Below are 15,276 nucleotides of genomic sequence, written 5' to 3'. Positions count from 1 at the left end.
ACCAGAAAATTGGAAGTGGTGCGGTGGCTCAAGTGGTAGAGCTCTAGCCTTGAGCTGAAGAGCTCAGGGATAGCAAGCACCCAGTCTCTGAGTTCAAGTTCCAGGACTGAGAAGAAGAAAAAAAGTTTGCAAACTGAAAGCTAAGGTTTAAAAATTTGATTGAGTAAACTGATTAACCCTAATTATATATATATATATATATATATTTATTTTTATTTTTATTTTTTTTTTGGCCAGTCCTGGGGCTTGGACTCAGGGCCTGAGCAATATCCCTGGCTTCTTTTTCCTCAAGGCTAGCACTCTGCCACTTGAGTCACAGCACCACTTCTGGCCATTTTCTATATATGTGGCGCTGGGGAATCGAACCCAGGGCCTCATGTACACTGGGCAAGCACTCTTGCCACTAGGCCATATTCCCAGCCCCCTAATAATAATTGTTAAAGTGTCATCATTGAGTAAAAATGTAGTCTCATAAAGGACTTTATCTGGCCATTCAAAACGTACTTTGTCATTTTTTTTCACATTTGTTATAAAATTTTATTTCGGTAGCCAAGTGACTAGTGATTACAAAAAAGGTTAAATGTTAATTGGTTTTATTTCTGTTTCAGCATCTACAAAATTACCTCCAACTGCTCCTTCTTGGTAAAACCTTTCATGCTTTTCCCTGAAGCATGGCCAACAAACGTCATCACTCTAATAATTGGCTGATGCTTTCAAAGCATTTCTGCAATTTCCTGAACACTGTCTCGAAATGAAGAAAACAATCATAACTCTTGTGTCATCATATTTCTTTTCAGAGGTGTTTGTAGCTGTGGAACAGAAAATACTTTAGTTACAACTTTTCAAAAGTCTTTACAGAAGAACTAGTTTAAAACACTACCCTGAAGCCATATATTAATATTAAGTAATCATTTTTAATATATACGTAAGAAGTTTTAACGTCTTTTTCTACTGCATTACACAATAATTTTAACAATCTTGACTCCATTTCTCATAGGCTATCATAAAGTTGTAGTCAGGCACAGGTGGCTCACACCTGTAATCCGAGCTTCTCAGCGGAGGCTCACATCTGAGGAGCATGGTTCAAAGCCTATCTGGGCAGAAAAGTCGATCAGACTCCAATTTACCACCAGAAAACCATAAGTGGAGCTGTGGCTCAAAGTGGTGGAGCACTAGCCTCGAAGAAAAGAACTCGGGGACAGCACCCAGCTTCTGAGTTCAAACCCTATAACCCATAAAATGAAATATAAAGTTCCAAAGAAGACCATTAAGTGTCTGAGTCATTTTGAGTAGCACCGAACACAGGACATGACTGACTCTCCCCTTTAACTTTCTGGACAGACAGAAAAACACACTGCAGAGCTACCACTAGTTTCCTACAACTTTCCCTCCTGTTCACTAAAGGCCCTCTTAACCTGGCCACACATGCTCAACTTCACAAAAGATAACTGCAGAATACCCTCTAGTCAATTCTAAAGCCGCTGCCAATGCTTATTCTTGGTAACCAGCAGAATGCACGAAGATGAACATGAATTTTATGATCAAGCAACATATTTTCTAAGTGATATGTCTTATCTAAAATATACTATTATCCCTACTACTTCATGTTAATAAAAAACATTGAAAATAAGGTAATAATCTAAAACATGAAATAAAATGGACTGGCAACTAAATGAAATAGAAAATGGAAGTATGAATGGGATAATAAAGGCCAGGTAGTTACACAGATATTTTTGTGATTGTTTGCCTTGGCTTTCAAGCTTGGTATGGAACTTCAAATGAAATTTTTTTTTCTTCCTTGTGTCTGTGGTTTTTTTCTTTGTTTTTGTACTGCTCCTGGAGCTTAAACTCAGGGCCTAGGTTCTGTCCCTGAGCTTCTTTTTGTTCAAGGCTATTATTGCTATACCACTTGAACCACAGTGCCACTTCTGGCTTTTTCTGAGTAGTTTATTAGATAAAGTCTAGAGTCTCATCGATTGGTTTTGAAGCAGGATCCTCAGACCCCAGCCTCCTAAGTAGCTAGGATTACAAGTGTGAGCCACCAGCTGCCAGCCTATATGTTCTTCTTTTTTGAGGTAGGGTCTCACTATGTAGCTCAGCCTATCCTCAAACTCTTAACTCCTTCTGCCTCAACCTCTTGTATGCTGAGATTGCACATTTGTACAGTCAGGTTGACAATGCCTTTACCTTCCTTATTCATCATATACAAATGCCAGTAAGCAAACACTGTATATACTAATTAATTAATTAATTTCATTTTCACACTAATCCATTTTATTAAGAACTGGCTCAGACTATTCCACGGGAATCCATACAGTGATAGTTCACAATACAAAAGAAGCAAAAAGTAAGAGCTGAGAGAAGCAACTATAGCAAATAAACTTATTCTAAACATACTTGCTCTGAATCATTGTAGCATGAAGTTTCTGCGTGTGATCAATACCTGACAACCTGCTACTCTCACTGCAAATCCAGTCTCTAACCTGCTAGCGCCAGCCTCTCTACTCTCATTTCACTGAGGCTCTATCAAAGGCATCAATGACTTCCACACTGCCATATTAAAGGAAAACTTGGTAGTTCTTGTGACAGTTCTCTTAAGCGTTCCAGAGTCTACGCTTTCCTACTGCTACTGCTGTTTCTTCCCTCCTTCTCCCATACACTTCTCCATTTCCTTCTCAAACTCCTTGGTGACGGCTTTGCTTTAAACTCTGTAGACGTTAATCTTCAGGACACCCTTCTAGACCCTCTTTGGTCTCCAAACTATCAATCTGGTGAACATCACACTGAATATCAAAAAAGCCAAGCAGGGGCTGGGGATATTGCCTAGTGGCAAGAGTGCCTGCCTCGCATACACGAGGCCTTAGGTTCGATTCCCCAGCACCACATATACAGAAAACGGCCAGAAGCGGCGCTGTGGCTCAAGTGGCAGAGTGCTAGCCTTGAGCAGGAAGAAGCCAGGGACAGTGCTCAGGCCCTGAGTCCAAGGCCCAGGACTGGCCAAAAAAAAAAAAAAAAAAGGCCAAGCAAGAGAATGATCCTGAATTCAAGTCTTAGTAACAGCACCAAATAAGTAATTGAGCCCTACACAGGAAGTGACACTGTAGCTCTAAGTAGTAGAGTGCTAGCAAGTGCCCAGGCCAAGAGTTGAAGCCCTAGAACTGAAGGGGGAAAATAAAAGCCCTACACCATCTGGCCTTCATTACTGCTCATCTGCACACCTCTTACCCTCACTCATCCTAATCTAGTCCACTGATCTTTAATAAAACTAACCAAACTAACAAATAGGGTCCTTGGACCATGCTATTCTTTCTGCCTACAGTAATCCTTCTTCCAGAAATCCCCAGTTTGCCTCCCTCACTTCCACCAGGTATCAGCTAAAACATTTCACACACAGGCTTCTCTAACCACTCTCTACACATGAAACTTTCTCCCGATGTGCCATAACTTGCTACCACTTTATTATAGATGGTTTTACTCTCACTCTTACTGGCCCCAAACTAACTTTTCCCTTATTATCTTATTCTAAGCATTCCTACTGCTCATACTTTCCAAAATGTATTCAAATTTTTTTTCTCTCTCTCTCTTTTTTTTTTTTTTGGCCAGTCCTGGGCTTGGACTCAGGGCCTGAGCACTGCCCTGGCTTCTTTTTGCTCAAGGCTAGCAGTCTGCCACTTGAGCCACAGCGCCACTTCTGGCCATTTTCTGTATATGTGGTGCTGGGGAATTGAACCCAGGGCCTCATGTATACGAGGCAAGCACTCTTGCCACTAGGCCATATCCCCAGCCCTGTATTCAAATTTTTACCATTAATTATTTAGAACAATTAAAATTCCTCCTCCTCCTTTTTTTTTTTTGTCAGTCCTGGGCCTTGAACTCAGAGCCTGAGCACTACCTCTGGCTTCCTATTGCTCAAGGCTACCCCAGCCCCAAAATTCCTCCTTCTTTATAAGGTGTGTTAGCATAAACTAGTAAGTGGAAATCTTAGCACTTTCAGCAACTACCATACCTTCAACACTACTAAGTATTACCTACCATTCCATGACCTGAAGTGTTTGATTACAACTACTTCTAATTTCTTTTTTTTTTTTTTTTTGGCCAGTCCTGGGGCTTGGACTCAGCGCCTGAGCATTGTACCTGGCTTCTTTTTGCTCAAGGCTAGCACTCTGCCACTTGAGTCACAGCGCCACTTCTGGCCATTTTCTGTATATGTGGTGCTGGGGAATCGAACCCAGGGCCTCATGTGTATGAGGCAAGCTCTCTTGCCACTAGGCCATATCCCCAGCCCTTCTAATTTCTTTAACTTTGGATGAGTATAGAAAAAATCTTTACATTTTTCTCCTGCAGGAAAAAAAATCAAAATTATTTCTATAATTTCCAAAGTAATCATATTAATGTATTGTTCTTTAAGCATATGTGAAAAATTTACTTTTTATTTAAATAGTAACTAAGTATACAGGTAGGATAGGAACATCCAAACGGAAGTCAGTAATAAAACAAAGAGAAATATGTTTATTTAAACTTTAAATCAGACTGAGGATTTTCACTACAAATAAATGAGGCTAATATCTAATATGTATTTAAGGTTTAAATTGATAAACAATAAACTTGAATAAGTATTAATCCTAACAGACAATAAAACACTTAAACATTTAAAGGACCTATTGTTACCCAAATATAAACAAGGGTATTCGCGTGCATCAATCAAAAAATGTTTTAAAATTCATATTAATTAATAAAGAACAATTTGGGCATGGTGGCATATCAGAACTTGGTTGGGATGGGGGCTGGGAATATGGCCTAGTAAAAACAGTGCTTGCCATACATACATGAAGCCCTGAGTTCCACGACTCAGCACCACATATAGAGAACAGGCCACAGGTAACTCTGTGGACCAAGTGGCAGAGTGCTAGCCTTGGGCAAAAAGAACCAGGGCCAGTGCTCAGGCCCAGAGTTCAAGCTCCCAGATGTCAAAAAAAAAAAAAAAAGAACTTGGGACGGTAAGGCAGAAGGATCACAAGTTTGAAGGTCGACTGGGATTCATAATGAAACCTTGCCTCATTTAAAAAAGCGCACGCTGGGGGCTCTGTCTTGTAATCCTAGCTACTCAAGAAGCTGAAATCGAAGGATCTCAGTTCAAAGCTAGCCCAAGCAGTCCAAGTCCATGAGACTTTCACCACCAATTAATCACCAGAAAACTGCAAATGAGCCAGTGGCTCAAAGTGGTAGAGTGCTAATGTTGAGCGAAAGAGTTCAGACTCAGCACCCATGCCCAAAGCCCCAATGACTGATTAAAAAAAGACAGAGAAAAAAAGAAAAAGACAAACAATATATAATCTTTCTTTTTTTTTTCAATTTTTTATTATCAAACTGATGTACAGAGAGGTTACAGTTTCATACGTTAGGCATTGGATACATTTCTTGTACTGTTTCTTACCTTGTCCCTCATGCCCCCCTCCCTCCCCCTCTTTCCCTCCCCCCCAGGTGTTCAGTTCACTTACACCAAACAGTTTTGCAAGTATTGCTTTTGTAGTTATTTCTCTTTTTTTATCCTGTGTCTCTCAAATTTGGTATTCCCTTTGAATTTCCTACTTCCAATACCAGTAAACGCCGTTTCCAATATACTCAGATAAGATTACAGAGATAGTGTAGGTACAACCATAGGAAGGTGATACAAGAACATCATCAATAATAGAAACTACACATACACATAGGACGTTGAAAGTAGTTACAACTGTGGTATAACAATTGTTTCCATAACATGGAGTTCATTTCACTTAGCATCATCTTATGTGTTCATAAGGGTATAGCTATTGGGCCTTGTGATGCTCTGCTATGGTTTGCCTAAACCTGTACTAATTATTCCCAATAAGGGAGGCCATAGAGTCCATGTTTCTTTGGGTCTGGCTCACTTCACTTAGTATAAGTTTTTCCAAGTCCTTCCATTTCCTTACAAATGGAACAATGTCATTCTTTCTGATAGAGGCATAAAATTCCATTGTGTATATGTACCACATTTTCCTGATCCATTCATCTATGGAGGGGCATCTGGGTTGGTTCCAGATTCTCGCTATGACAAATTGTGCTGCGATGAACATTGTTGTGCTGGTGGCATTACTGTGATTTTGTTTGTGGGCTTTTGGATAGATACCCAACAGTGGGGCTTCTGGGTCATAATCTTATAATTCTATAATTCTTATAATCTATAATTCTTATAGCATATTTTAGGTTTTGGCTTGCTGTATTACCTAGATGTACCTCAAAGTCCTAAACAGAATCAATCGTCCCGCCTCAACTTTCTACGAAACCGAGACTACAGGTATGCATCACTACACACAGCTAACACAAGACAGAATTTTAAATGAAAATCCATATCTTTGTGGAGGAAAGCATTAACACTTGCTAAAGTACCATGTGTATGTGTGCAGTTATAGTTTCATAAAGGTCTCATTTCGGCTAAGTTCGTTTTTTACCCATGTCATTCCTTCAAAAATTAAGAAAAGGGGGACTGGGAATATGGCCTAGTGGCAAGGCCTAGTGCCTCTTATACATGAAACCCTGTGTTTGATTCCCCCACACCACATATATGGAAAACGGCCAGAAGTGGCGTGGTGGCTCAAGTGGCAGAGTGCTAGCCTTGAGCAAAAAGAAGCCAGGGACAGTGCTCAGGCCCTGAGTCCAAAACCAGGACTGGCCAAAAAAAAAAAAAAAAAAAAAAAAGTAAGAAAGGTTCTACAAATAAGTAAACTTAAAACAAATTAGTTAGTAAAAAGAAATTCAACTCTAAAAATGAATGCAGATTTTTGCAATTTAAAAATAAAAAACATCTGGTTTTCCCAGTTTGAGTCATATGTATTGTTTTCTAGCAATTACTCAAAAACACCTCATTGCTTTTAAAAATAACGCATCTGGGGCTAGGATTGTGGCCTAGTGGTAAAGTACTTGTCTCACATACATGAAGCCCCAGGTTTGATACCTGAGCACCACATATACAGAAAAAGTCAGAAGTGCTGCTGTGGCTCAAGTGGTAGAGTGCTAGCCTTGAGCACAAAGAAGCCAGGACAGTGCTCAGGCCCTGAGTCCAGGCCCCAAGACTGGCAAAATAATAACCCAAATCATAACAATAAAGCATCTTAGATGACTGTTTTATGTATCTTCAACAAAAATATTTTCATCATTTCTTTACATAATTTCATACCACGTACCTTTTGTTCCATGCGTAATTCCAGAAAGGAAAAAATATCTCATTCCCATATGCTGCAGTAGTTCATAACCATGATATAAACTAATACAAATGGCATACTCGCCGTCAATTATGCCTTGATGACATCCCTGAAAAAAATCAATAATAAGTTGGGCTGGGGCTATGGCCTAGTGGCAAGAGTGCTTGCCCCTTACACATGAGGCCCTGGGTTCAATTCCCCAGCACCACACATATAGAAAATGGCCAGAAGTGGCACTGTGACTCAAGTGGCAGAGTGCTAGCCTTGAGCAAAAAGAACAGTGCTCAGGCCCTGAGTCCAAGACCCAGGACTGGCAAAAAAAAAAAACCCCAAAACAATCAGCACATGTTAAATTCAACCAAAGAAACATGAAGATACAAGCACTATACCCATGCTCTCAGGCTAATGTGCCCATATGATAACCAAGTTTTGTTTTTTCCAGTCCTTATGGCCACAAGCACTGTCCCTGGCTTCTTTTTGCTCAAGGCTAGGTAGCACTCTACCACTTGAGCTCACAGCTCCACCTCTGCCTTTTTCTATGTATGTGGTACTGAGGAATCAAACTCCGGGCTTCATGTATGCTAGGTAAGTACTCCACCACTAGGCCATATTCCCAGCCCCTGGTAACAAAGATTTAAAAGAAGAATACTGAGAATGTATTTCAATTATTTTCCTATAGCTTACATTTTTAGTGGCATTTCTCAGTGAATCATTCTAAATTCTTCCCTGACAGTGTTGAATAGTTTTCTATAGCACCCTAACTATCTGAAACAGTAAACTTGCCTCTTTATCAAATACACTCACCAATAAAATCAAAATCAGCAAGTTTAGATTTACTGAAAATTTTAGTGAACTTTTAACTTTAGGAAGAAATTTAAACATGTTTATTCATGTTTTAGATAACATAGTGAAATAGACTCCTTTAGAGGTTTGTTTGGCATGGCAGGACTGCATTTTCTGGTGTAAAATAAAAGTGACTCCTATGTAGTCACAAATATTCATTAATTATTCTCTCTGGCCTCTTCAAAATCTTTTTTCTCTAGCTAGGTGCTCTTACCCTTTTGCTCCTTGCTACTTGGGAGTCTGCCTCAAGAATACTTCTCACCAGCCATCCTAGCAACTAAAAGCCTAGGCTGATCAAGCATGTGTCTAGGAAGGAAGCAAGATGCTTTCTCAAGACCTAACCAGCAAAATCCAGAGCCCAAGAAAGCAAAGACCTTAATTCAGATCCCAGGAACTGCTAAATAAAAGCAATGTTCCATGGAGTTACACTTCTAGACTTGGGTGTCTTTTTATATAGTGAGCTTTTCTTCTAACCTTGGGCCCAGCTTGACAGACATTTTCATACACCTACTTCTCTCCAATGAACATTAAGTATTACAAGTTTTTTGTGATGCTTCTTCCTTTCTGGTATTACAAGTAAGCCCAAATATTCTGGGATTCAAATTTAGCTACAATTTGCTCTTTCATGGGTCAGTGATACGCTTCAATAACTCATTTTATGTTTTAGCCTTCCTATCATAAACATTTATACTTACCACAATATTTGGAGATGGGTTTTTCCTAAATTGATCTCTGGCCAGAATTATCTGGTACTTGGTTAGATTGGGGATATCTCTTCTCATCAAAACATTGCTCAGAATCAGAGAACTTGCAAATGTTTCCAAACTCTGCAAATGTAAAAAAAAATATTGTAAGTTTAAAGACCTTTTTTCAAACATATTAATTTTTGCCACATGTTAAAGTAATTAATATATTTAATAAAGTTTGTTTTGAAATGAAGTTTTGGGCTAACACAGCATAGATAATAAAATTGAAGCATCGTTGACATCTAAACCTGGATAGTATCTAAACATGGGCCTCACAAGCTAGGGCTCACACCTGTAATCCAAGCAACTCAGGATCTGACAATCACAGTTCAAAACCAGCCTGGACAGCAAAGATTAAACTCTTTTTTTTTGCCAGTCCTGGGGCTTTGACTGAGGGCCTGAGCACTGTCCCTGGCTTCTTTTTGCTCAAGGCTAGCACTCTGCCACTTGAGCCCCAGCGCCACTTCTGGCTTTTGTCTGTGTATGTGGTGCTGAGGAATCGAACCCAGGGCTTCATGCATGCTAGGCAAGCACTTTACCACTAAGCCACATTTCCAGCCCCAAGATTAAACTCTTATTTCCAATGAACTACTCAGAGAAAGCCAGAAGTCTTGCTGTGGCTCAAAAAGTAGAATGCTAGCTAGCCAAACAAAACAAGCTTATAGACAGTGCCCAGGCAAGTTTTCGCCCCAGGATTGGCAGAAAGAAAAAGAAGGGCAGTGGTATTTTTCATTGCTGCATCTTCCACCTCTAGAACAAATAATAGCACATAGGTCCCAAGTAAATGTTTGCAGATGGTTGAATAAATTGAAATGTCTTTAATTTCATTCATTAATTCTTCCAACCAGTATTAAATATCCATCACACATCAAATGTACCTCTTAAATACCGGGAATCTTATGACTAAGACAAATGACGCTGGCTGCTCTCATAGTTTACAATCCAAGGAAGGAAACCAAAGGATCAAGAAATGGATAGAGATGGAGATTGAAGCTCCTAGCAAGTGCAGGGTCCTATGTCTGATCCCTGATTCTAGGACAAAAAAAAAGACTAAAAGATGGTAATAGATAAGTTTTGTTTCTTGGTTTTGTTGTGGAAAGTGTTTTTTGTTGTTGTTGTTGTTGTTTTTTTCAAATTTTTATTATCAAACTGATGTACAGAGAGGTTACAGTTTCATACGTTAGGCATTGGATACATTTCTTGTACTGTTTGTTACCTTGTCCCTCATGCCCCCCTCCCTCCCGTGGAAAGTGTTTTTATTTTTATTTTTTGTAGCCCAAATTAGCCTCAAACTTGTAATCCTCCTGCCTCATCCTCCCGAGTTCTAAGATTACAGGCATAGCCACATAACCAGTTGAAAATAGGTAATTTTGATAAATACAATGTTATTAATACAATTAAGAATCTAGAACTTCATTGTATGTATGTATGTATGTATGTGTGTGTATAAATATGTATACACACACACACACACATATATATATATCACATTTTCTTGAGTGGGTCAGGGGAATGTGGTATATGTACACCATGGAATTTTATGCTTCCAACAGAAACAAGGACATTGCCCCATTTGTAAGGAAACAGACTTGAAGCAAGCCAGACCTGAAGAAATATAGGCTATATGGTTTCCCTCATTTGTAATCAATAGAATGTATCTATAAATCTACAAATAAACTTAATGGATAGTAAAGGACAAAAATATTACACTTGGACATGATAGATTAAACAGGACTCTAAACATTCACACAGTGAGAACAAAGGAGGATATTCTTAGGAGAGGATCATAGGGCTCAAGCGCTGTGTGCATATGAACACAAAAAATGATGCTTGTCCAAGTGAACTCCAAGAAATGGAAATAACAAGTTTTTTCATCATATTGTTTGTGGGTTTTTTTCTCCCTCTTTTCTTCTAGTTTTCCCTTTAGTCGCCATTTTTTATTTCTGTATCCTTTGTCATGTATACAAGTTTATCTCATTTGGGGAGGGGAAGGGAAGCTTAGGAACAGTAGGACCAATTGTGCACTAATTCAGCAGTGATACTCGACAGTCACTACATTGGAAATGAACTATACAACTTGGGGGGGAGCTGTTCAGGATGGGAGGAACTGGGAGAAAATGAGGGAGGGTGTGACACTCTTTAAAAAGAAATGCACTGTCTTAAGTAACTGTAACTCCTCTGTACATCACCTTAGAATAAAAAAAAGAATCTAAAAGAGAGTAAAGTTACGTAGCTTTGAGGCTACGTATGTTAACATGAACGATGAGTTGAGTCTATGATGTTATGTTCTGACGGAGCAAGCATTCCAGAAAGAAAATAGTAAACCAACAGGAGTAATCTTAATGGTAAATGAAGGAAGAAAGAGACCTCTACATGAACAGCTGCCAGAGTGACAAATAATTGTTTATTTTAGTACATTTCTTACCTCTCTCTTCCAGCTTTCCTGAATACATTGTCTTACAAAAAAAGCACTGTAAACATATTAACAAAGTGAAATTCTAACTGCACATGACTAACAAATGAGGCAAATATTGGAGTTAAGAATGTAGTTCAGTGCTTAGGGGACTGATCTATTATGAAAGACCCTGCCACCAAAGGAGTGGGGGCAGGAGGGAGGACTGGAGGAAAGAAAGAAGAAAAAAAGAGAGAATGACCAGAATATTCTATATCTTCAATAAATAATACTTAGGAAAAAATAATGCTAAGATTTTTTTATTTAATTTCATTGTCAAGGTGATGTACAGAGGGGCTACAGTTACATATGTAAGGCAGAGAGGAAATTTCTTGTAAACTAGTTACCTCCTCCATTTTGTTCCACCTCCGTTCCTCCCTAGTGCTGCCCCCCCCCAAGTTATACAGTTTCTTTATATTATCTTTTTCTTTTCTTTCTTTTTCTCTTTTTCTTTTTCTTTTTTCCTTTGGCCAGTCCTGTGGCCTGAACTGAGGGCCGGGGCACTGTCCCTGGCTTCTTTTCGCTCACGGCTAACATTGTACCACTTGAGCCACAGCGCCACTTTCAGCTTTTTCTGGTTATGTGGTGCTGAGGAATCAAACTCAGAGCCTGAAGCATCACTGTTGTATTGGTTTGTCCTTTGCCCTTTGTAATGGAGATTTCACAACAAAAAGAAACCACAGGGCTGGGAATATGGCCTAGTGGTAAAGTGCTAGCCTCATATACATGAAGCCCTGGGTTCAATTCCTCAGCAACACATGTATATACAAAAAGCCAGAAGTGGCACTGTGGCTCAAGTGGCAGAGTGCTAGCCTTGAGCAAAAAGGAAGCCAGGGACAGTGCTCAGGTTCTGAGTTCAAGGCCCAGGAATGGCAAAAATAAATAAACTAATTAATTAATTAAAGAAAGAAAATGACAATCATGTTAAAAAAAAAAAAAAAAAAACAGTGTCCCCACAAAATTTCAAAGTAGCTGCCACTGGAATGAAATCTACACTAGTTTTACAAAGGTCCCTCCCCTCCCCTCCCCTTCTTTCCTTCCTCCCTTCCTTGGAGTTACTGGCACCTGAAATAAAGGCCTCAAGTTCTCCCTCTTTCACTCAGGTTGGTGCTCTACCACTTAAGCCACACCTCCACTCTGGCTTTTTGCTGGTTGATGGAGGATAAGCAGCTCATGGACTTTTCTTCCTGGGATGGCCTTGAACCACAATCATCAGATATCAGTCTCCTGAGTAGCTAGGATTTCAGGTGAGGGCCACCAGCTGAGATTTGAACTTCTTGAAAGGCTGAAATGATAATTAAATATCAAAAATTTAAAAAGTTACCTTAAAAGTATGGCCCAAATGCTAGAAAGCTTGGCTAGCAAATGGAAGGCATGAACAGAAATTCCAATATCACACACACACAAAAAAACAACACGAATGCAGCTGGGAATATGGCCTAGTGTAAAGTGCTTGCCTCGTATACATGAAGCCCTGGGTACGATTCCTCAGCACCACATATATAGAAAAAGCTGGAAGTGGTGCTGTGGCTCAAGTGGTAGAGTGCTATCCTTGAGCAAAAAGAAGCCAGGGACAGTGCTCAGGCCCTGAGTTCAAGGCCCACGACTGGCAAAAAAAAAACAAAACGGAGCAAAATAGAAAGAAAGAAAAAGGAAAAAAATATGTATGGAAGTACTGGAGGAAAACTAGTCTATCCTCCTTATTGTTTAGAGAATTAGATTGCTGGCAGCTTTGTAAAAGGTTACCTGGGCTCATAGATCTATCTGATTACTCCTTTTTCTTCTACATGGTTAGCTTTCTTAACCATGTGGCTAACATGCAATCATCAAATTCCGTAGGTCGTTCAGAGAGCCAGCCCACTTTTAAGAAAGAAGAACATATTCATGTCTCAATAGAAGAAGTGGCAAAGAAATCACTCATCATCTTTAATCCATCCCCAAACTCATAACTTCAAAGACCTCTTCAATATATGGATTCTATAATATATGGATTCTGTATGTTCTCTTTTCTAGATTCTGCCAGTGAATTTATGCAAACCTAGAACTAGGAGAAAAAAGGCTTACCTGGATGTATGTCTTTTGGATGGCTGCCAGTTCTTCCCCAAGGGCACAACAAGCTTCACAACTCGTCTTTCATGAGACTATGGCAAAATATCTGCAGAATCTTCAGAACAAAGCTCAATCTGCCCAATTAGTAGGTTAGTAATAGCCTGCTGCACAGCCTACACAAATCCATAAAATATGAGAATAAATTTTTTTTTATTTTATATATTTTGGCCAGTCCTGGGCCTTGGACTCAGTGCCTGAGCACTGTCCCTGACTTCCTTTTGCTCAAGGCTAGCACTCTGCCACTTGAGCCACAGCGCCACTTCTGGCCATTTTCCGTATATGTCGTGCTGGGGAATCAAACCCAGGGCTTCATGTATACTAGGCAAGCTCTCTTGACACTAGGCCATATCCCCAGCCCAGAATAAATTATTTAACATGTTGATTTTTTAACTATATACAGAAATGAAATAGTAAGAGTCTCAGGCCAGCATAGGCCCAGATAGCAAGAGTCTGTCTTAAAAGCGATGAGCCTGGGGATTCAATATTTGTACATGTCTCTAGACTGGGGCCTGGACACTATCCCTGAACTCTTTTTGTTCAAGTCTAGCACTCTATTGTTAGAGCCACAGCTCCATTTCTGGCTGTTGCAATTGGAAATAAGAATCTCATGGACTTTTCTACCTGCACTTGCCTAGTTTTCTGCAAAGATGATGAAAAAATTGTGAGGTTCCAAAACATCATGTGGATAATGGAATCAACCACTACCATACCACCCATGGTGTGTGTGTATGTGTGGTCTGTGTGTGTGTGTGTGTGTGTGTGTGTGTGTGTGTGTACGTACCAGTACCAGGCCTTAAAAACTTGCATTCATCTTTCTTGTTCATGGCTGGTATTCTATTACTTGAGACACACTTCTAGTCTGGCTTTTTCCTGATAAATTTGAAAAGGAAACTTGAAGACTTTTCTTCTAGGGCTGGCTTCGAACCTCATTACTACAGGTCTCAGCTTTCTGAGTAGCTGGGCTCTGAATTCAAGCCTATTACCTCACAGAAATATAAAAGAGAAAGAGATAAAAGGAAGGAAGGAGGAAGGAAGGAATGAAAGAAGGAAGGAAGTTAGTTGAACATTGTGTCCTCACATTAGATGTAAGACCTATCTCAAAGTATTTCTGCTGGATATACCCATGCAAAACTTATAATAGTTTCCTGCAGTAGATGGGTAAGAGCAGATAATCCACTAGCTTCCGCACCCCATTCCTTTGAAAGAGTCTGGAATTTACCCCAAAGTGTTTGCATGACACCTATTTCTTTTTTAAAAATTATTATTCTTAATTTATTATTATTATTATTACTAATTTATTGTTGTTACAGAAAGAGTCCAATTACATGAGTCAGGTAATGAGTACTTTTTGTTTGTTTGTTTGCAGTCCAGGGGCTTGTTACTGAAGGCCTGAGTACTGTCCCTGGCTTCTTTTTGCTCAAGGGTAGTACTGTGCCTCTTGAGCCACAGCACCTCTTCTGACTTTTTCTGTTCATGTGGTGCTGAGGAATCAATCCCTGGGCTTCATGCATGCTAGGCAAGCACTCTACCGCTAAGCCACATTCCCAGCTCATGAGGACATTTTTGACACCTATTTCTAGCACAAGGCACATTTGACCTTTTAAGTTTTTCTTTTTTTTTTTCAGACTTAACATTTCTGATGAACTAAAGATTGGCTTTTTCACCACAGACCACGCCACTCAGACTGACTGCAGTGAAATTTTGCCACTAAAAGAATTGACTTCATCTACAGGAAAGATAGTACAGGTAGAGTGGGGCTTATTTCTAAACATCTAAAATAGTTGCGCAAAATTGTTTCCATTGTATCTTTGATCAACAGAACTGAACTTACCAAAAATATGTGCATCTGAATGACAGTATGTGTTTCAAAAATTATGAATATAAGCTATGATTTTTATTTGTCATA

General features: G+C 39.5%; 1 protein-coding gene across 1 annotated transcript; it reads right to left on the bottom strand.

The window, feature by feature from the left end:
* Positions 1 to 495: 495 nt before the first annotated feature.
* LOC125345040 (Fanconi anemia group M protein-like) lies at positions 496 to 13,349 on the bottom strand. Its single transcript, XM_048337292.1, has 4 exons — positions 13,326 to 13,349; positions 8,759 to 8,890; positions 7,203 to 7,329; positions 496 to 809 (listed from the first exon to the last, which is right to left on the bottom strand). Exons 2-4 carry the CDS (start codon positions 8,843 to 8,845, stop codon positions 694 to 696), a joined length of 330 nt encoding a protein of 109 aa, XP_048193249.1. The 5' UTR covers positions 8,846 to 8,890; positions 13,326 to 13,349; the 3' UTR covers positions 496 to 693.
* Between the last annotated feature and the right edge of the window lie 1,927 nt (positions 13,350 to 15,276).

The sequence above is a fragment of the Perognathus longimembris genome, unplaced genomic scaffold, assembly GCF_023159225.1.
Source record: "Perognathus longimembris pacificus isolate PPM17 unplaced genomic scaffold, ASM2315922v1 HiC_scaffold_5240, whole genome shotgun sequence".
Classification (NCBI taxonomy): Eukaryota; Metazoa; Chordata; class Mammalia; order Rodentia; family Heteromyidae; genus Perognathus; species Perognathus longimembris.
This window is presented reverse-complemented; position numbering and strand designations above follow the sequence as displayed.

Coding starts and splice junctions, on each gene's coding strand:
- LOC125345040 (XM_048337292.1), bottom strand. CDS start 8,845: ATGAGAAGAGATATCCCCAATCTAACCAAGTACCAGATAATTCTGGCC. Junction 7,330..8,758: donor ACCCATCTCCAAATATTGTG/GTAAGTATAAAT, acceptor GATTTTTTTCAG/GGATGTCATCAAGGCATAAT. Junction 810..7,202: donor AATTACGCATGGAACAAAAG/GTACGTGGTATG, acceptor TCTGTTCCACAG/CTACAAACACCTCTGAAAAG.